Source organism: Chanodichthys erythropterus, chromosome 23 (genome assembly GCF_024489055.1).
Source record: "Chanodichthys erythropterus isolate Z2021 chromosome 23, ASM2448905v1, whole genome shotgun sequence".
NCBI lineage: Eukaryota > Metazoa > Chordata > Actinopteri > Cypriniformes > Xenocyprididae > Chanodichthys > Chanodichthys erythropterus.
This window is the reverse complement of record NC_090243.1, coordinates 20,187,821-20,209,308: the sequence shown is the minus strand read 5'-3', so window position 1 is coordinate 20,209,308 and position 21,488 is coordinate 20,187,821. Positions and strand designations below refer to the sequence as shown.

The 21,488-nt window shown below is 38.6% G+C and overlaps 2 protein-coding genes and 1 long non-coding RNA gene across 4 annotated transcripts in view; all 3 read left to right on the top strand.

Moving 5' to 3' along the window:
• LOC137014248 (uncharacterized) overlaps nucleotides 1–21,488 on the top strand; it is a 439,549-nt gene that overhangs the window by 218,395 nt on the left and 199,666 nt on the right. The gene's annotated exons all lie outside the window — the stretch shown is intronic.
• Nucleotides 11,247–17,202, top strand: LOC137014335 (uncharacterized). The gene is made up of 3 exons (XM_067378608.1): nucleotides 11,247–11,787; nucleotides 11,939–12,037; nucleotides 14,696–17,202. Exons 1-3 carry the CDS (start codon nucleotides 11,464–11,466, stop codon nucleotides 16,253–16,255), a joined length of 1,983 nt encoding a protein of 660 aa, XP_067234709.1. The 5' UTR covers nucleotides 11,247–11,463; the 3' UTR covers nucleotides 16,256–17,202.
• On the top strand, nucleotides 17,201–21,279 carry LOC137014336 (uncharacterized). The gene is made up of 2 exons (XM_067378609.1): nucleotides 17,201–19,698; nucleotides 20,136–21,279. Exons 1-2 carry the CDS (start codon nucleotides 19,281–19,283, stop codon nucleotides 20,627–20,629), a joined length of 912 nt encoding a protein of 303 aa, XP_067234710.1. The 5' UTR covers nucleotides 17,201–19,280; the 3' UTR covers nucleotides 20,630–21,279.

The window sequence follows — 21,488 nt, the reverse complement described above, 5'->3', positions numbered from 1 at the left end:
GCTTGTTAACAGCAGGTGTTCATCATTAATGTTCAATCATCCCTTAATTAATAGCTTAATTATCGCATTAACTTTAACTCTGCTTCAGTGTTATTTTAACACTATTCAGAGAGGGACCAAATGTTCTCTGAGCAGAGTTGATTTAACTCTGTGGATTTTACTGTGTAGCTACCACACAGTACAGAGTACTTAGAAATCTTGAGTATTCACTGTAAAATGTAATTAGTTGAGTTTACTAAGAAAGCTTAATTAAACTGTTGGGTTTAGCTACCACACAGTACAGAGTACTTAGAAATCTTGAGGATTGGTAATTCAATTTTACAAATTGAGTACTTATAAGTAGTTCAGTCATGTTAAAAATCTTGTTCACATTATGTAGAAACTGCCTTCAATTTCTCAAGCATTTTTACTCAGTTGCAACAATGGACCATACATTTATTTGTATTTATTAAACTGGAGATACTGTTGAAAATAATAAAGTTTGATGTCACCATCATGGTGGAAAGTGTTTGCTTTAGTTGGGCTCTTGACCTTGACTTGTAACATTAGTGTTTCTCTGGCTGTCGTAACTCAGTGTTTGTAAGACACAGCTGTTATGGTGAAAAAAGCCAAGAGAAATGCTGGGATTGATCTAGTGCATCTTTCCTGATGATATGATTGAATACCCACAGATTTAATCCTGAGGTTTATACTTGATCAAAAGTGTGGTTTGTCATTAAAAACAAATAAGTATTTTTTAATAATCAATGAAACTATAGCAAGAGACGGAGCACTGTTGAAATCATATTTTTAATATGTTAGTCAAAAAACATTTTGGTCTATATAGACACACAGAGACATCAAGAATCAGTGTATGCATCTCAACAACGGTGACATGCTTCATGCTGCAATGCATGCTGGGAGCCATGGATGAGTTTTATACTATGATGGCTCCCAGCATGCATTGCATGTCACCATGGTTGAGATTTACACGCTGATTATTGATGTCTCTGTGTGTCTGAAAGTAGTCCAAAATGTTTCTTGTCTTTTGGCAAATATAATATTAAAAATATATGATCTCAACCATGCACAGTCTCTTGATCTAGTTTCAGCAATAAAATATTTAATTGTTTATAGTAACAAACCACACTTTTGATCAAGTACAAACCTCACGCTTTAATCTGTGGATATTCAGTGAGATCATCAGGAAAGATCCAACAGATCAATCCCAGCATTTCTCTTGGCTTTTTTCACCATAACAGCTGTGTCTTACAAACACTGAGTTACAACAGCCAGAGAAACACTAATGTTACAAGTCAAGGTCAAGAGCCCAACTAAAGCAAACACTTTCCACCATGATGGTGACATCAAACTTTATTATTTTCAACAGTATCTCCAGTTTAATAAATACAAATAAATGTATGGTCCATTGTTGCAACTGAGTAAAAAATGCTTTTAAATTTAAGGCAGTTTCTACATAATGTGAACAAGATTTTTAACATGACTGAACTAAGTACTCAATTTGTAAAACTGAATTACCAATCCTCAAGATTTCTAAGTACTCTGTACTGTGTGGTAGCTAAACCCAACAGTTTAATGAAGCTTTCTAAGTAAACTCAACTAATTACATTTTACAGTGTACTGTTTGATTACTGCAAATCTTTTCTTGCTATACTGTATATATATATATATATAGCAAGAAAAGATTTGCAGTAATCAAACAGTATTTTGCATTTGTTGATTTAGCAGATGCATTTATCCAAAACAACTTACAAATTATATATATATATATATATATATATATATATATATATATATATATATATATATATATATATATATATAAAAGAAAATATACACAGTGCAACACATTTACACAGTAAACATAACATATGTTTTTTTTATTGTACAGTACTGATAACATTATAATAAATAACAAATATCCAATATCCAAAACATGAATTATTATTGGAAAAAATGTGCATGCGCACAATCACTAAGGGGCTGTTGATGGACATAGTTCTGATTATTGTACTATTAAGCACTGCCACTTAGAGGCCTTATGAGAAAATGACTCTGATAGCATCACTGTTTTTAAATGACAATTGTATGAAGAAAAAAATGAAAAAAAATGAACAGATATAGAAACAGAAACAGACTGTGTTATAATGTTTACAGAAGAGAGATGAATGACCTTCATGCTGCTTCATTTTCGATAAAACTGAATATTTTGCAGAAAGACACAGAAAATGTATTATCTTAATTGCTTCTATGACACTTTGAGCTCATTTGTGGAGTTGCACACGATTCCCACCTAAGGATCCCTGCATAAGTGCAATTTTGTTGCATCAGAAAAAAACATTTGAAAAAAGTGAGTGAGTATTAGAGAGTATTAGTAGATCTGTTGGGGTTAGGGTTAGTAGGGTTAGTAGAATATGTTGACATGCAAAGTTACTTCCCAGCTAACAAATTTTTGTTCTAAGAACAACTGATGCTGGGTTCATTGTTGAAGGTCAAGTATATAACATAAAATCCACTGTAGGCAAGTTGCAGAATAGAAACCGGGTGCAGCTTTATTTCCTAAAACAATCAAAACATAACAAACAAACAAAGGCATGGCTTGCATTGGCTTGGCATGGCAAACAAGAACATGGAAAAATTCACCAACAGTGTACATGGACAATATATAGACAAACATGAGGGCTTCAATGCACAAGGACTAACAACTAGAAAGGGATGCCGGTGCAACCAATGATCAAACAATGAACCAATAGACTTGTTCGACTTGAAGCAGTGCATGCCGGTAAGAAATTTTGTCCGACAGCGCCGACGCTAAGTGACTGTTACATGAATTCAAAGTACAGCTAGAGTGATTCGAGAGCAGTCGGCTGAGTCAGCCAGTGCAGTTTCTCAAGAGCAGCTGGACGGTCTTTGATGACGACACATCTGTTCTAATCAATCACATGTGTTTCGTGTTTATTCTGAAACCTTCAGTTCCACTAATGCTCACAAATCTGTACTTTTATATCAGTTAAAGCTCGAGCATTAGTTGAACTAAAGGTTTCAGAATAAACACGAAACACAGGTGATTGTTGTCATGCAGTGAATCTGGGCAATCACGAAACAGCTGTGTTGTCATCAGAGCTCGTGCAGCTGCTCTTGAGAAACTGCACTGGCTGACTCATCCGTCTGCTCTCAAATCGCTCTTGCGGTACTTTGATGCCATACGTCACAGTCATGTGGCATTGGCGCTGTCTCAAGTCGCCAGAGGTGGGTAATCCAGGGGTCAAAGAGTAAAAGTCCTGCCATATTTTTATTCCACCCACTGAAGCATTAATGAGATAAATAAGTGATTAATTGAGTGATGATTGAGCATTATTGAAGACACCTGATGATAACAAGCAGAATCACCAAAGGAGAAAATCACAATTTTTAAGTTTCCATCATCGAGGTCAGGGTTTGTTTTAGTTGAGCTCTTGACCCTTGACTTTTTAACATTAGATTTTGTTTGGGCAGTTTTAACTGCATTAGAACCAACCAGACGAGCAAAGTTAAAAGATGATCAGGTGTTGTTGGTTATGTTTTCATAATCATTATTTGATCTGAATCAGTGAACTCATTTAGAGCCCAATCTCTGAGTTAGATTTACATTATTGATTACAGCAGAACTGTGATTCTACAGCAGCACAAGATCAGCTTTATCAATACAATCTTTATCAATATAATCTTTTCTAAAAGCTGTTCTGATAAACAAAATCAGACGGCGTTACTTGTATCTGCTTCCTGTGATCAATCATGACAGAACGATCTGACCAAGGAACGGAAGCAGCAGGTACGCAGCAGTCTTCACTGGAGGATTTCGTCAACAGCAGCATTCGTCGAATGGAGTCACAGGAGAGAAATCTCAACGAGACGGGAAGGGCTGTGCAGGCTCTCGTGGCGCAGGTATCCGAGCTCACCCAGCAAGTCCAGCTGCTTCGTGGTCCCGCTGCGCCACCCACACCGGCCGTTTCCCCACCCACACCAGTGAGTGTCGCCACTTCGGAGCCTCGTCTTCCAGTACCAGAAGCTTATTCAGGTGAACCAGGATTTTGTAGAGCATTTCTGACGCATTGTACTATGCATTTTGCTCTGCAGCCCCGCACTTTCAGCACCGAACAAAGCAGAGTGGCTTTCGTACTGACACTCTTGACGGGGAAGGCGTCGCTCTGGGGAACGGCGGTGTGGGAGAACCAAGACCCTTGCTGTACCTCGTTCCAGTCACTCTCCGCAGAAATGAAGAGAGTGTTCGACCGCTCAGTCGCGGGGAGAGAAGCCGCCAGACAGTTGGCGGAACTACGCCAAGGAGAGAAGTCGGTGTCGGATTATTCCATCGAATTTCGTACATTGGCGGCAGAGTGTCACTGGAACGAGGAGGCGCAGTGGGACATGTTCCTGCATGGGTTGGCTGACTGTGTTCAAAGGGAGATCTACGCGCTGGACCTCCCTACCACGTTCAATGGTCTCGTCGACCTGGCGCTCCGGGTGGATGCTCAGCTGACCAGGGCCGAGCGGAGGAGTCCAGCCCACAGGAGTGAGGAAACCATGAGGTCCAACAGCAGGGACACGGTCAGTCCCGTTCTAGATCATGAGCCCATGCAGGTGGGTCGAGCTCGGCTTTCCCGGGAGGAGCGGGAGAGGCGGAGGTCCCAAGGACCTTTGTTTATATTGTGGTAAGGCTGGACATTTCGCTTACAATTGCCCATTAAAAGGGCAAGCCCGGCAGTGAGTTTGAGGCTACTGTCGGGTGGGATCTCCGCTGGAAAGTCCTCAACCACATCTGGGATGGTCGCATCACCTTCACAACTGCAACGCACTTCTGGATTCCGGGGCAGAAGGTAACTTCATGGACCAATCTTTCGCCACCAAGCTCCACATTCCTTTCAAACCACTCACCAACAGAATCGCTGTGCACGCACTCAATGGACAGAGCCATCACCCTGATCACCGCTGAAAACCATTCTGAACGGATTACATTTTTTATTTTTGATTCCCCTCACACCCCTGTCATCCTTGGTCATCCTTGGTTCACCAGACACAACCCCCGGGTAGACTGGGTCCAGAACTCCATTGTGGCCTGGAGTGAGGAGTGTCATAAGTCTTGTCTTGTCTCTGCTTGTTTGTCTGTTTCTGGTTCTGTCTTACAGGAGGAAGCAGTGGATTTGTCTAACGTGCCTGTCAAGTACCAAGACCTGAAGGAGGTGTTCAGTAAGTCTAGGGCTGCTTCTCTTCCTCCGCATTGTCCCTACGACTGTGCCATAGACCTAGTACCAGGGAAGTCTCTTCGGTTCCCGAAAGTGAGGCTATGGAGAAATATATTTCTGATTCACTAGCAGCCGGGTTCATTCGCCATTCCTCTTCTCCAGCAGGGGCGGGGTTCTTTTTTGTGGGGAAGAAGGATGGTTCTCTGCGACCTTGTATTGATTACCGGGGGTTGAACAACATTACGGTAAAGAATACCTATCCTTTGCCGTTAATGTCTTCAGCCTTCGAGAGGTTGCAGGGAGCGTCCGTCTTCACAAAATTGGATTTAAGAAATGCTTATCATTTGGTCCGCATCAGGGAGGGCGATGAATGGAAGACCGCCTTTAACACCCCTAGGGGGCACTTTGAATACTTGGTTATGCCGTTCGGGCTTTCCAACTCCCCAGCGGTCTTCCAGGCACTCGTCAATGAGGTGCTGAGAGACATGGTCGATCAGTTCTTATATGTCTACCTGGACGACATATTGATTTTTTCCTCATCTCTCCAGGAACACGTACAGCACGTTCGACGAGTGCTTCAGAGGTTGCTAGTGAATGGGCTTTTTGTCAAGGCGGAGAAATGAGTTTTTCATGCACAGTCTGTTCCTTTCCTAGGGTACATCGTGTCGACTGAGGGAGTACGCATGGACCCTGAGAAGGTTAAGGCTGTGGTAGATTGGCCAAATCCAGATTCCCGTAAGGCCCTACAGAGGTTTCTGGGGTTCGCCAATTTTTACCGGTGTTTCATTCGCAACTTCAGCCAACTAGCCTCACCTCTGATCGCCTTGACCTCCCCCAAAACTTCGTTCAGGTGAAGGCTCGCTTTGTTTCGGCCCCTATTCTCGTTGCCCCTGATCCATCACGGCAGTTTGTGGTGGAGGTCCACGCATCAGAGGTGGGGGTAGGTGCAGTGATGTCCCAGCGTTCTCCCGCAGACGATAAGATGCATCCGTGCGCGTTTTTTTCACATCGCTTATCTCCCGCCGAAAGTAACTACGACATTGGTAATCGGGAGTTGCTGGCAGTCAAGTTAGCCTTGGAAGAATGGCGCCACTGGTTAGAGGGCTCTGGGGATGATCAGGTGGTGTTGGTTATGTTTCACATAATCATTATTTGACCTGAATCACTGAGCTCATTTAGAGCCCAATCTCTGAGTTAGATTTACAGCATTACAGCAGCACTGTGATTCTACAGCAGAAGTTCCAGTTTTTTCAAAATAATCCAAAGGTTTATCAAAATTTGTTCTAAAGAAAAAAGGCTTATTTAGACACACATAGATCAAGAATCAGCCTGTGAATCTCAACAGTGGTGAGGATAATATAGCATGTTGCAGTGCATTCTGGGAGCCACCAATCAAAATTCATCCATGGCTCCCATCATGCATTGCTGCATGAATAAATTATGAGCTGAATTGTCTTAGTAATTTTCTTTATTCTCACTATTTTTTTTTTCTGTTTTTCTGTTTTTCTGTGACTTTTCAGAAGCTTGTTTTCTAATGTTCAGAGTTGATCTGTTGATCAGAATATGTTGCTTGTCACCGTTGTTGAGATTCATACACTGATACTTGATGTCTGTGCCTAAAAGAAGGATTTTTCTTTTGATCAGAACAACTTTTAAGATATCCTTCAGATTATATTGATAAAGCTGATCTTCTGCTGTAGGCTACTCAATAATGTAAATCTAACACAGAGATTGGGCTCTAAATGAGTTCAGTGATTCAGATCCAATAATGATTATGTGAAAACATAACCAACACCACCTGATCATCTTTCCTCTTTGCTTGTCTGGCTGTTATAACTCAGTTACAGCAGCCAAACAAATTCTAATATTAAAGAGTGAAGGGTCAAGAGCCCAACTAAAGCAAACCCTGACCTCTGTGATGGTGTCTTAAAAATTGTGATTTTCTCCTTTAGTGATTCTGTTTATTATCATCAGGTGTCTTCAATAATGGTCAATCATCACTCAATTAATCACTTAATTATCTCATTAATGCTTCAGTGGGTGGAATAAAAATATGGCAGGACTTTTACTTTCTGACCCCTGGACTTTCCACCTCTGCACAAAGGTGTGTAAATGTGTAATATTAACACATTACAGCTGTTCTTGGCTGCACAGATTGTGTTGATGCTGTGAACAAATACAAACCCAATTCCAAAAAAGTTGGGACACTGTACAAATTGTGAATAAAAACAGAATGCAATGATGTTGAAGTTTCAAATGTCAATATTTTATTCAGAATACAACATAGATGACATATCAAATGTTTAAACTGAGAAAATGTATAATTTTAATGGAAAAATAAGTTGGTTTTAAATTTCATGGCATCAACACATCTCAAAAAAGTTGGGTCAAGGCCATGTTTACCAATGTGTGGCATCCCCTCTTCTTTTTAAAACTGAGGAGACAAGTTGCTCAAGTTTAGGAATAGGAATGTTGTCCCATTCTTGTCTAATACAGGCTTCTAGTTGCTCAACTGTCTTAGGTCTTCTTTGTCACATCTTCCTCTTTTTGACACGCCAAATGTTTTCTATGGGTGAAAGATCTGGACTGCAGGCTGGCCATTTTTAGCATCCGGATCCTTCTTCTACACAGCCATGATGTTGTAATTGATGCAGTGTGTGGTCTGGCATTATCATGATGGAAAATGCAAGGTCTTCCATGAAAGAGACGACGTCTGGATGGGCGCATATGTTATTCTAGAACTTGGATATACCTTTCAGCATTGATGGTGCCTTTCCAGATGTGTAAGCTGCCCATGCCACACACACTCATGCACCATCAGAGATGCAGGCTTCTGAACTGAGCGCTGATAACAACTTGGGTTGTCCTTGTCCTCTTTAGTCCGGATGACATGGCTTCCCAGTTTTCCAAAAAGAACTTCAAATTTTGATTCGTCTGACCACAGAACAGTTTTCCACTTTGCCATAGTTCATTTTAAATGAGCCTTGGCCCAGAGAAAACGCCTGCGCTTCTGGATCATGTTTAGATATGGCTTCTTTTTTGACCTGTAGAGTTTTAGCCGGCAACGGCGAATGGCACGGTGGATTGTGTTCACCGACAATGTTTTCTGGAAGTATTCCTGAGCCCATGTTGTAATTTCCATTACAGTAGCATTCCTGTATGTGACGCAGTGCCGTCTAAGGGCCCGAAGATCACGGGCATCCAGTATGGTTTTCCAGCCTTGACCCTTACGCACAGAGATTGTTCCAGATTCTCTGAATCTTTGGATGATATTATGCACTGTAGATGATGATAACTTCAAACTCTTTGCAATTTTTCTCTGAGAAACTCCTTTCTGATATTGCTCCACTATTTTTGGCTGCAGCATTGGGGGAATTGGTGATCCTCTGCCCATCTTGACTTCTGAGAGACACGGCCACTCTGAGAGGCTCTTTTTATACCCAATCATGTTGCCAATTGACCTAATAAGGTGCAAATTGGTCCTCCAGCTGTTCCTTATATGTACATTTAACATTTAACAACTTATTGTTACCTGTCCCAACTTTTTTGGAATGTGTAGCTCTCATGAAATCCAAAATGAGCCAATATTTGGCATGATATTTCAAAATGTCTCACTTTCAACATTTGATATATCTATATTCTATTGTGAATAGAATAAGTTTATGAGATTTGTAATTATTGCATTCCTTTTTTATTCACAATTTGTACAGTGTCCCCACTTTTTTGGAATTGGGTTTGTACACAGGTTGTGTTCATTTCAAAACTACACATAATATGTGTAAAACAACTGAATTCTCACATTTTTATGCAATATTGACACAAAAACTAGAGTGCTACACATAATATGTGTAATAATATTATTTTTCTACGCATTTCTTCTTATAGTGCAGAATTACCATACAAAGGCCTCACTCACCAGCTTTATTTTCTCTTCCTCTAATTCTCATAGTTCTTCTTCCTATTTCTTGACCACAGACACACTATACTTAATCTTATCTTAATGCTGCACCTTTAGAGATCTCTGACCCACCAGCATCTTGGATAATTGACAGTTCTCCTCAGAAACGGTGCAAAAGTCATAATATAGGCTACAGAAGATACAATATCATCCTTTTTGTGCGTGACTTCAACCTCACTCAAAGCCCTTATTGACATATTTCCTGTTTTTCTCCAGAGCTTCTTGAGTTTGTTTCAGTTTGTTTTTGCCTGCCTCTGATTTTGTAAAACATCTGGAGTCATCTTTAAGAATTTTTGTTGTATTGTCAAGAATCTTGAACAATCCTGTAATTTCTGTAAAACTTAAATTCCATGATTTTCCTACATCTTTTCATATGTTTTCCCAAAGACTTCTAAATGGAAGTTGTCAAACACTGCACACTGTCATTCACTGCACACTTGATTTCAGCCTCTTTAAGTTAAACCAATAAATGTGAGTTAATGGCTAGTACCCTATTTTTTTTTATAATATTACAGTTAAATCTTAAGTGACATATTTAGGCACTGATCATGAAAAGTAAATTTCAACCCTTTTTTAAATGTTACACCAAGACGAATGCAGAATGCAAAATATGAAAATTTTATATACTCCAAGTATATTTAATATGCATGCTTCTGATGCTGGTGTTTTGTTCTGTGCACTTCCAACCACATCCTGTGCTTCTTGCACCAGAATGTATTCTGCAGGGCTGCCAACTCAGGCAATGAGCGTAAGACTCACGCAGCTGACAATATTCTCATGCTCTCACGCCACACATCCATTTTCTCAAGCAGCGAAAAATCATGGAGCAAAGAGGACACTGACACCGACAGACAAGACAGAGCAGATTACTTTTGATATGAAACAAAGTCTTAGCTTTCAAATTCTGTACATTTTATTCTGAAATTCAAACAATAAATACCATTTTGACTGATCATCTCTTCCTCTTTACTATTAGTTAATAGTTAATAAACACATTAGAAGGTGTGTTGAAAAGTACAGTACAACTTACAGAAATGTATCACATGTCAGAAATGTATCTTTTATCTTAAGTTGATTTCATCTAAGGCTGTGGCTGAAGTAATGCTCAATCATCACTTAATTCATAACTTAATTATCTCAATAACTTTAACTTTGCTTTAGTGTTATGTTAACACTATTTAGAGAGGGACCAAATGTACTCTGATAACAATTTTGTGTCAGCCCAGATCGGCACATGCTGTGGTAGTGTTTCTGTCAAATAGATTAGCAATAGCAAAGAAAACTGAAGTGTGATCAAGTGATGGAAGTTAGCTATTGATGATAACAACTCAAGGGTCAAGGGTTAAGAACTAAAGCAAATGCTTACCTCCATAATGGTGACTTCAATCTTTATATTCAAGGCTTGTCACAATTGATTTTTTGTCCAAAACAACATGTGTGTTCTCGCAGCCCAGCCGAATCATCTAGTACAGGGATCTCAAAGCTCTGTACTGGAGGTCCAGTGTCCTGCAGAGTTTAGCTCCAACCCCAATTAAACACACCTGAACCAGCTAATCAAAGTCTAATTAGGCATACTAGAAACTTCCAGGCAGGTGTGAGGTGTTGAGATAAGTTGGAATTAAACTCTGCACAACAGTGGTCCTCCAGGATCGAGTTTGGACAGCCCTGCACTAGACGATTTCCAAATGTTGACTGATTTTAAATCTGTGGGTGACCACAGATATAATAACAGTTTCAGCTGATTTTTAGCATCACAATACTCTGTACGCACACACTAGATCAGAGGTCCTCAACTGCGGACCTTGAGATCCACTTTCCTGCAGAGTTTAACCCTAACAGCCTTATTCATCAAAAAGCCTGAACATTTTTGCATTGATAAAAAAAGATTACTGAAAAAAGTAGATTAACCTTTTTGCTTAAACACAGAAAACAAATGGAAGGGCTGCATAGAGAAATGTTGTAAATGCGTAATTTAACCTGAAGAAATTCTTATTTGGCCTCTTTTAATACACCCAAAAATGATCAGAAACTCCACCTTACCAGGAAGAGACTGACTTGTTATTTCTCCTTTCTGTCATACTGACTTTTCTGTGTCAACAAAAGCGAAAAGGAATCAGCGATCAAAGAACGATGAAGAAAAAAACATTTAACTAGGATTTGTGAGAAGTTTGTTTCTGAAAATATATAGCAGTTCTTTTTTTTCTTCTTATGGTTTTTCATTTTTTATATCATCGTTCAGAAAGTGAAAGTAAAGTTTAGATCGCTGGAGATCAAACAGTGAAAATGGCGTCACTTCATGTATCTTCAGAAGAACTTTCTTGTCCCGTGTGCTGTGAAATCTTCAAGGCTCCTGTTCTTCTGTCGTGTAGTCACAGTTTCTGTGAAGAGTGTCTTCAACAGTTCTGGAGAACCACCAAAACTCAGGAGTGTCCTGTCTGCAAGAGAAGATCCTCAAAAGATCATCCTCCATATAATCTTGCGTTAAAAAACTTGTGTGAGTCGTTCCTGAAGGAGAGAGATGTGAGCCGTTCATCAGAGTCTGAGGAGATCTGCAGTTTATATAGTGAGAAACTCAAACAGGAGGACAAAAAATCATATCAAATCAAGGTAAAACAGAGTTATTTCTGAGGAATAAAATGCTTGTCATAAACATGAATATCTCAGTACCATTTAATCACCATTTTACCAGTATTCTTTACCATTTTGCTGATACTGATTACAAATATGAACATATAGAAATGGTGTATTTCACTTTCAGTTCCAGAAGCTCCATACTCCACTGAAGTCCTTACAAGAGAAACCTAAACACAAAGAAAACATCAACAAAGATTTTGAGGAAACCATTCAACACATCAGGGTGAGGATCAATTCTTTTGACATACACTGTAAAAAAATAAATCATTAAAAAAAAGTCAATGACTATCAGCTACGGCTGCCAAACAAAAAACGTAAAATTAAAGTAAAATATCCTAATTTAAATAAAGTGAAAAAAACGTTGACAGAAAAACGTTTTTCATAAAATTATTCATTTTTACAGTTTAGGTACAAATTTAATTAGAACAGCTAACCTGATTTGGATGAAATAATTACTTGTTTCTTTATTGGAGACACACACACACACACACACACACACACACACACACACACACACACACACACACACACACACACACACACACACACACACACACACACACATGTTTGTTTTTGTGAATTGTGGGGACTTTCCATAGACTTCAATGCATTTTACACTGAACAAACTGTACATTCTATCCCCCTACCCTGCCCCTACCCCTAAACCTAACCCTCACAGGAAACTGTGCAAACTTTTACTTTTTCACAAAAACTCATTCTATATGATTTATAAACCCATTTACATTGTGGGGACCGCTGGCTGGTCCCCACGATGTAGGTGAACTCAGGTTTATATTACATCATGGGGACATTTGGTCCCCACAATGTAATATAAACAAAAGCACACACACACACACACACACACACACACACACACACACACACACACACACACACACACAGCCATTCGTGTATACAGGGTTCCTACGCAGTTGGAAAAGTATGGAATTTGATTTGAGTAATTTCCAGGTCTGGAAAAGTATAGAAAAAAGAAATCAGAATATGGAAAAATATTTGTTTCCAGACTATTGGCTCTATTCAGTTTTCTAATTAATTCTAATTCACACTCATTTACACTCAGCTACAAAAATTAACTTCAAGAGGAGCATTTTTGCTAAAAATATGCACTATAGGCTATTGCATATGCATTGTATTTGTAAATCATTAGTTTAGAGAGATTTTTTTTCTTTGAGGAAATTTGCCATGTACTGTACCTGATAGGCCACAAATGAATCAATACTGAATCAAAGGTAATCAAATCAAATCGCAAGCTTCTGAATCAAAATCATATTCAATTGTGAAATTTGTGTCAATTCCCAATTTTTTTTACTTGAAGTAAATGTTGTTTTTTCCATTTATGTCCTTGTCATAAAGTGCACCAGAATGCTTTGCTTATATGTAAAATCACAAAAATCTTCTCCTGGGGGAGGATGCCCCCACACCCCCCTACAACAATTTTGTTCCTACACCTCACCTTTTTCACCTCTCTTCACTTTGCAGATATTTTATAAAGTTATGAATTTATAAAAAATTAGGGAAACTGTCATACTGCGCTTGTGTAAGCTACTCATACTCCTAGGCTACTCTATAAAAATGCTCCGATACCAACAACCAATAGAGAACAGAGCAAACACCGACCACCAGAATGGACAAATCAGGAAAGGATGTCTATGCAGTAAATGTATCAAATTAATAGAATGTTAAATTAAATATTTGCGCCTATGTAGCGAGTGGTATGGTCACTACGCCACCCTGTTAAACAGGGAATATATTAGTACTTGTAGATTAATCCCCAACAAAAGTCACACAGGTACATGGTTTTAAGAAGAGAAGGGCCTAGATGTGAATACTAAATACAAAACTTTATTTCAACAATCAAACACTAATTTAAAAATCACTAAAAGACTGTAGGACCCGGAACATGTAGCAGAGAAAACACAGAAAAGGAGACCGAGGCTTACCAATGGCAGAAATCGTTTGGAATGAGATCTGGAAATGGAAAATGTGTAGGAACCCTGTGTGTATATCAAGCCGTGATCATTGTTATACATGATCTAATACACCGGCCAGCTGTAATCCCATTGGCTAGCACTCATTTTTTTAACATATTGGAGTCCCTAATCATGCAAATATGCTCTGAGTAGTACTGTACAGTGTGAATGTTATTTTCCATAACCCGGAAATGTACATTTCTTAGAATTAATAAACAATTAACCAAGTTTTCATTGAAACAGGTTAATTGATTGTAATATTAATTTTACTACATTAAGTTAATTCTATTAACAAATGCTCCTGTTGTCATCATCTTAAAGTCTGTAATATGCACAGCACAGTATTAACAAACCCACTAGTTTATTGCTGTTGCATTTTTAGTAGTTGTAACTTCCTCTGCTTACTATTTCTGAGACGTGACAGCCAGTGAATTAAAACCACCTGCCATTTGAGCACAGTCTTAATTTCTTTGTAGATTTTATAACAGCAACTTGGAAAACAGACTAAAAAAGAAAAGGTAAGTGATATTTGAGGAAAGAGCAGAATAATCATATATTAATATAATAGGCACAGATCCGTTGCAGAACTAACTTAACAAAGCGTGTTGTAATTTATGATTCTTGTGAAATTGTGCTCTTGTGAAAGAAACTTTATGCTTCTGAGCCTGAATCTCCTGGATCTCTCCACATGTATATAACACAGAGAGAGAGAGAGAGAGGTGTTAAAAACTTAAACCAGTAATCATTATAAATCAAAACTGACATGTGATATTTAAGGGGGACATTGGTGCACAATTTAGAATTTGATTATGATTTATGATAAATAAAAACATTGTCATTTAAACATTCATTTATTTTTGGTTGTTTTGTTATTGTACTGCTTTATACAGAATAAAAATTGTCTCATCAAGAAAAGCATCTTAATTGAAGATGGAAATCCTGCTCGATACCGTCTGAAAACAAAGAGAAGAAATTTGGATCAATCTGAATATAGAAAAATTACATTTGGAGAGAGAGAGAAAAACAAACCCCATAAAATCATTCTGATGGTGGGAGAAACAGGAACAGGAAAAACAACCCTGATCAATGTGATGATCAACTACATGTTGGGTGTTCAGAGAGAAGACAAGGTTTGGTTTGAGATCACAGATGATCAGAGTGACCGAACATCAGCTCACAGTCAGACCTCCATCATCACTGTTTATGAGTTTTATCCACAAGAGAGTCCAATTGATTTAACAATCATCGACACGCCAGGATATGGAGACACTCGTGGAGCTGATCTTGATGAACAGATCGCCAAGAGTTTGTGTAGCTTAATCAAATCTTCAGAAGGAGTTCATGAAGTAGATGCAGTGTGTCTGGTGATTAATGCACATCACAGTCGACCCACTATCAGACAACGATACATATTTGATTCTGTTCAGTCTTTATTTGGAAAAGATGTTCTTGAAAACATTGTCCTGCTCTTCACACACTCAACTGGAGCTCCTCCTAAAAATGTCCTGACGGCTGTTAAAGAGGCTAAAATCAAGTGTGCAGAGAATGACAAGAAGAAGCCAGTGTTTTTCCTGTTTGACAACTGTCAGTCAGAAGCTGCTGATGAGGAAGATGATGAAGATGAACAGAGGCTGGATCAATCATGGAATCGCAGTTTTAGAGGAATGGAAGGATTGTTCAAGCTTCTTGACAACATAAAACCAAAATCCTTGCAGATGACTCGAGATGTGTTACGACAACGGAAGCAGTTGGAGGCAAATATCTCCAATTTACGATCACATGTTCACATGATGGAACTAAAGCAAAATGAGCTGAAACAAACTCAAGAAGCTCTGGAGAAGAACAAGAAAGATGTCAAAAACAATAAAAACTTTGAGAATGAGGTTGAAGTGCCCCGCAAAGTAAAGGTTGATATTAATCACTCTATAGCCAGTGTGGCAATGTGCTGCACCGTCTGTCAGGAGAACTGTCATTATCCAGGATGCTGGTCATTCACCCCTCTCTCCTGGTGCAGCGTGATGAAAAATAATTACTGTACAGTGTGCACAAATAAATGCCACTACAGTGAACATGTCAAAGAAGCAAAAATGTATGTAACAAAGACAAGGAAGAAGAAGGGGAAAAATGAAGAATTAAAGAAGAAATACATTGATAAGATTAGAGACGGTGAGTCTTTGGTCAAGAAGCTGGAAGAAGATCTAAAAGAATTAGAGAATAAGAAAATAAAGCTGGTGAATGAAGCTTTTCACTGTGTAGAAACTCTGCAGATGATCGCTCTCAACACTGACTCTGTGTTCACACTTCAGCACATTGATTTGCTGATTGAGAAGATGAAGGAAATTAATGAGCCTGAAAAGGCAGAAACACTGGAAAACATCAAGAAGAGAGCAGGAGAAGGCGGAGCACTGGGATACATAAACCCCCAGTTTTACAGACAAGGCTTAAGTTAATCCTAGACCAAAATGCATGTTTGAATTGTTTTAACTGAAAGCAGCTTGCACTGAAATATCTTAAAATATGCCAGTGCCATTGTTTTGTCTCAAGATACACACCAGTAACATAATAACATGATAAGTTTTGCTTGTGAAAAGCATGTCTATGCTGGATCTTCCACTAAAACTAAGTTAAAACTAGGATAAACCAGCTAAGACCAGCATGCTGCCCTTTTTTTCCCCTAAAATGCTTGTAATTTCTCATTTATAAGTTGTTTTGAATGAAGAGCACCTTTAAATTAGCAAATGTAAAGTACTATAGTAGTCAACATTTGAAGTGGATCAAAACCTTTAATCAAAGTTGTCCTAAAACCTTCCTCTTAAGGCAACTTAGGTCTCAGGACAATTTTGATTAACTTTTTTGATCCACTTCAAATGTTGACAACTGTATATTGATTATGTTTGTGGCTATTTTTTTATGTTTGTGGCACTCTCAGAAAATAAAGTACATAATTGTACCTTTAGGGGTACAATGGCTTGTCACTGACTGTACCCTTGGCATAGGGTAGACATTTGTACCTTAAGAGACCAGTTTTGTACCTTTCTTTAACAGTACAAAAATTGACCCTTCAAAGAGGGTACAAAATTGGCAAAATTGATAAAAGATTTCTTTTCTCCCAGTGTGTTTAAGATTTTAATTCAAAATGCCTGATCTGTTGCATGAAAGTAATGTTGTTAAAATAACTTAAAGGGGTGATGAACTGAGAAATTAAATTTTCCTTGAGCTTTTGACATATAAGAGGTTATCATATTATGAGAATATCCTATCAGTTTTAGAGCTGAAAACTTCCTTGTTAGTCCAATAAAAGCTTTAATTGACACCAGACCCAGAAAACGACAGGATTGACAAAGTGGGGATCTATGACGTCAAAGGGCAGCAAGCTCCGCCTCTGCAGAAGAAGATCAACGGCTACTTCATCACTGCCTGTTTAGCCCCGCCCACCAAGTCACGCATGACATGTAATAGGTAGCCTAAAGCCGAGTTCAGACTGCACGATTTTCAAAGTAGTCGGGTCACTGTTCTTTTCACACTGCATGACTATCTTGGCCAGCATTCAGTCGCTGCTGTGTTCATACTGCACGATGGATCGGCGACAGAAGGTTTCACACTGCATGACTTTACAATAGGAAGAATCGCTGACAACTCTATCTGGCAGTAGTGTTAATTTCGTCAGATGAGACGAGATTTCATGACTAAGATGAGACGATGACAAGACTGCACCACTGTCCAAAATCGCTGACTAAGACTAAATTAACATGCATTATTGTTGACGAAAAAAGACGAGATGAAAATGTTTTGTATAAAATAAAAACTAAGATAAAATCTCTCTTTATTTTCGTCTACAATCGTCTCTGCTTTTTCATCAGCTGTTCAGAACGAGTTCGCGGCTTCATCATAACTGACGGGAAACACTGCGGACAAAGAATTCACATTAAGCAGGTTATATATTTTTAATGTTAACTTACTTATTTTGCCACATGCATGTGCGGGTCTTCACATCACGGGCGCGGAAAGTGAGGGTGGTGTAAATGCATGTTTGTTCATTGACATTTATTTGTAATAAACACTCTGAGTTCGCCATTTAAAAAGTTTTATTTTTATGTTAAATTATGTAAGGGATAATGCAGAGCGAGGCGGTTGTTATAGCTGATACAACCCCAACAGGCTGATTAGGCTGACTACCTACCAAATAAATCAATAATTTGACACAAAATGATGATTTAAAAAGGAGTTTATTGATTTAAAAACGCTTGTATTGCTTCCGCTAAAGAAAATAGTGTGCTCCGTCTCTAAGGTTAGAATCCTGTGTGTCCATGGCAACGCTCTGTTTTTCATGGCAACGGTGTGTTATAGTTAGCAGCGATCTGTTATCAAGAAATAAAATAGTGTGTGCGTAGAAAGAATTCGTCCACAGTTCTGCTGTAATCAATAATGTAAATCTAACTCAGAGATTGGGCTCTAAATCAGTTCAGTGATTCAGGTCAAATAATGATTATGTGAAAACATAACCAACACTACCTTTTCTTATCGTCTTTTCTGTTTGTTTGTCTGGCTGTTATTATTAAAATTACAAAAGCCCAAACAAAATCTAATATTAAAAAGTCAAGGGTCAAGAACTCAACTAAAGTAAATCCTGATCCCCATGATGGTGACTTTAAAATTGTGATTTTCTCCTTTGATTCTGCTTGTTATCAGATCACCTTCCTGACACATTTACTGTGTTAAAATCATCACACAATTATTGTGTCAAAATTAACACAAGTGTTGTTCCTAAACTCACACTGATGTGTAAGACTTTTTTTTGACTGGACTTGACAAAGAGATCATTGCAAATATGGTCTTCATGTTCAAAAGTAGCACAGGAGTTTTATTTGTTGTTGTTGTTGTTTTCCTCTTTCCTTCAGTGATTCTGCTTGTTAACAGCAGGTGTTCATCACTAGTGCTTGATTAATGACTTGAATTATCTCATTAGCTTCCCTCTTGAATAGTCTTGGTCTCGGTCTTGGACGGTCTGGTCTTGACTACACCTCTGGTCCTGACACATTCACTGTGTTAAAATCATTGACTCATTGAATGTGTCAGAAACACAACAAGTAAACTCACACACTGATGTGTAAGATTTTAACACAGTTTGAGTCAGTTGTAACACGTCCCGCTAGCTGGAAGGTGAATATGATTTCACAAAGTACAACATTTCCTGGACCAACATCTTTGTTGATCCTGGAACAACATTCCAATCAACCAATCAGATTTGAGGGACATGTTTACTGTTTATTTCAGGTTTAGGCTTGCAAACAGGGTTAGGTGTTTCTACGTCAATGTTATCTGTCCCCTCTGATTTTAGGGATAAGTTATGGTTAGGATTAGGTTTAGGGGTAGAATAGACCTTTTTCACACTACCGCATTTTTAACCGGAAGTTAGTTGAGAACGTGCAAAGACACTTCCTGTTACCGTAGTAGTAGATAGCAGGAAATGCAAAAATGGCAGAGTCCAAAAACAGAAGTTTTTGTTGTGTCCCGGGTTGTTCGTGTTGTAACCAAAAACAACCATACCTCTCATTTCATTCATTTCCATCTGACCAAGCAACAAGAAACTTGTGGATTCATACTGTAAGAAGAGAAGAAGGGCCGAATTTCTCTGTGAGGAAAGGCAACACTTACGTCTGTAGCAGACACTTTGCCAAGGAGGATTACTTCGGTGGAACAACTATCAGTCGCCTTAAAAGTGGTGTTGTCCCAAGCCTGTTCCCTTGGAACAATTTTACAGCACCACTCAAAAGGGAGTCTGTATTTGAAAGGGTGAACAAACGTCAGCTGGTCCCCTCCCAGGCGGATGACAACAGTGCAGCTTCTAAGGCTATTAAAATGGATCACGACTATGTGACACACCCACCCGCAGGTAAGGTTTAAATAACGTCTAAACATTACAGTTGTGTTATAAATATAAAATGTACACATCATTGCAGGTATGTTTTAAGTGTTTTAAAATGTGATACATCAGCATCCTTTAGTGGTATTCATGGTGTCTGAGAAAATTTTAGTTGGGGGATAATACACATTTAAAAATGTGTATATTATTCCTGTCAGTGTTTAGTTTTAGAAACACAGTTTTAATTGTTACATCACCACTCAAAAGGGAGTTAAGGAGACTCTTTATTATTATAAAGAGAAACAAAATCTAATGTATCCTTTATGTACCACAGAGGTGTGTAAACGTGAAGCAAGCTATATTTAGGTTTTTCAATTAATACAAAATATTATCATAAATGCATATTTTTTAATAGTATTAACCAATTTATAGTTTTATTAACTAATATAATTGATTTGTTTTTACAGGAGCACTGGATGAGGCCCTGGGTTACATTGAAGATTTGGAAGCCAGACTGAAGAGAGTAGACCTGCCATCTCCCACCCTCTTCAGCAGATATTGGGCATCAGATGACCAAATCAGATTCTACACTAAATTTCCATCTGAGGGTTTATTTAGAATCTTTTGGGAGTCTATCGCACCATCTGCCTCTCGACTGGTGTACTGGACCAAGGCAAAGAGGATCGGGGATGAAGCCTGTCCTGAACCCAGCCCACCTCGCATCATGCCATTAATTGATGAGTTTTTGATGTACTCTTTCCGGGTTGCTGTGGGCATGAAAGAGCAGCTAATTGCTGACATGTTTAATGTGAGCATTGCCACTGTCAGCAGGGTTACCATCACCTGGGCTAATTATCTTTTTATCGTGCTGTCCTCAGTCAAAATCTGGATCAAAAGGGAAAAGGTCAAATTAAGTATGCCACCGAAATTCCAGAAATACTGTCCTATATGTCAGAAATAATGTCTGGATTGCACAGAAATTGCTCTGGAGAACGCCTCATCCTTGACCTTGCAGTCAGAAACCTTTTCCAACTACAAGAACAGAACAACACTGAAAGGCCTCATCGGAGTAGCTCCCTGTGGTTTGATTACATTCATCTCACCTCTTTACACTGGCTGCATTTCAGACAAGGAGATCACCAAAATTTGTGGAATCCTTCCCATACTGGAGCCAGGGGACGATGTTATGGCAGATAAGGGCTTCCTTATTGAAGACCTCCTTGCTGAAGTTGGAGCAAAGCTGATCATTCCACCTTTTAAGCATTCAGCACAATTCAGCAAGGAAGAAACGGCACAAACCCAAGCCATTGCCCGCCTCAGGATTATAGTGGAGAGGGCGATAGCCAGAGTGAAGTCCTTCCACATCTGGGACTCCCCTGTACCACTTACACTGATTGGAAGCGTGAATCAGATGTGGCTCAACTGTTGTGTCCTGTCCAATTATCAGGGACCTTTTTGTCTTGAGGAATAAATTAATCAAATGATGTTGTAATGTTATGTAAATATGTAAATAGTCAATAGGTTCCCTGCATTTTGTACTTCATATTTACAATTTGTCAATAGTTATTGAAAAGTAAAAATTGATCAGTAATTAAAACAACTTTGATCAAAATGGTGAATCCTTTTATTTCATAGAGTAGCTACTTTTTTGAAGCTTTTTGAAAGTATTTTTTCATAACTTATTTACAATTTGAGTTGAATAAATACAACTGGAACAGGTTTTTAAAAGGTACAAATAAAAAAAAAAAAAAAAAAACACTAGAAAAAGGTAACTGAATCCATATGATTTAAATACCTTATCTCCTCTAAGTGCTACAGAC

Coding starts and splice junctions, on each gene's coding strand:
- LOC137014335 (XM_067378608.1), top strand. CDS start 11,464: ATGGCGTCACTTCATGTATCTTCAGAAGAACTTTCTTGTCCCGTGTGC. Junction 11,788..11,938: donor AAAAATCATATCAAATCAAG/GTAAAACAGAGT, acceptor TTTCACTTTCAG/TTCCAGAAGCTCCATACTCC. Junction 12,038..14,695: donor AAACCATTCAACACATCAGG/GTGAGGATCAAT, acceptor TGCTTTATACAG/AATAAAAATTGTCTCATCAA.
- LOC137014336 (XM_067378609.1), top strand. CDS start 19,281: ATGGCAGAGTCCAAAAACAGAAGTTTTTGTTGTGTCCCGGGTTGTTCG. Junction 19,699..20,135: donor TGTGACACACCCACCCGCAG/GTAAGGTTTAAA, acceptor TTGTTTTTACAG/GAGCACTGGATGAGGCCCTG.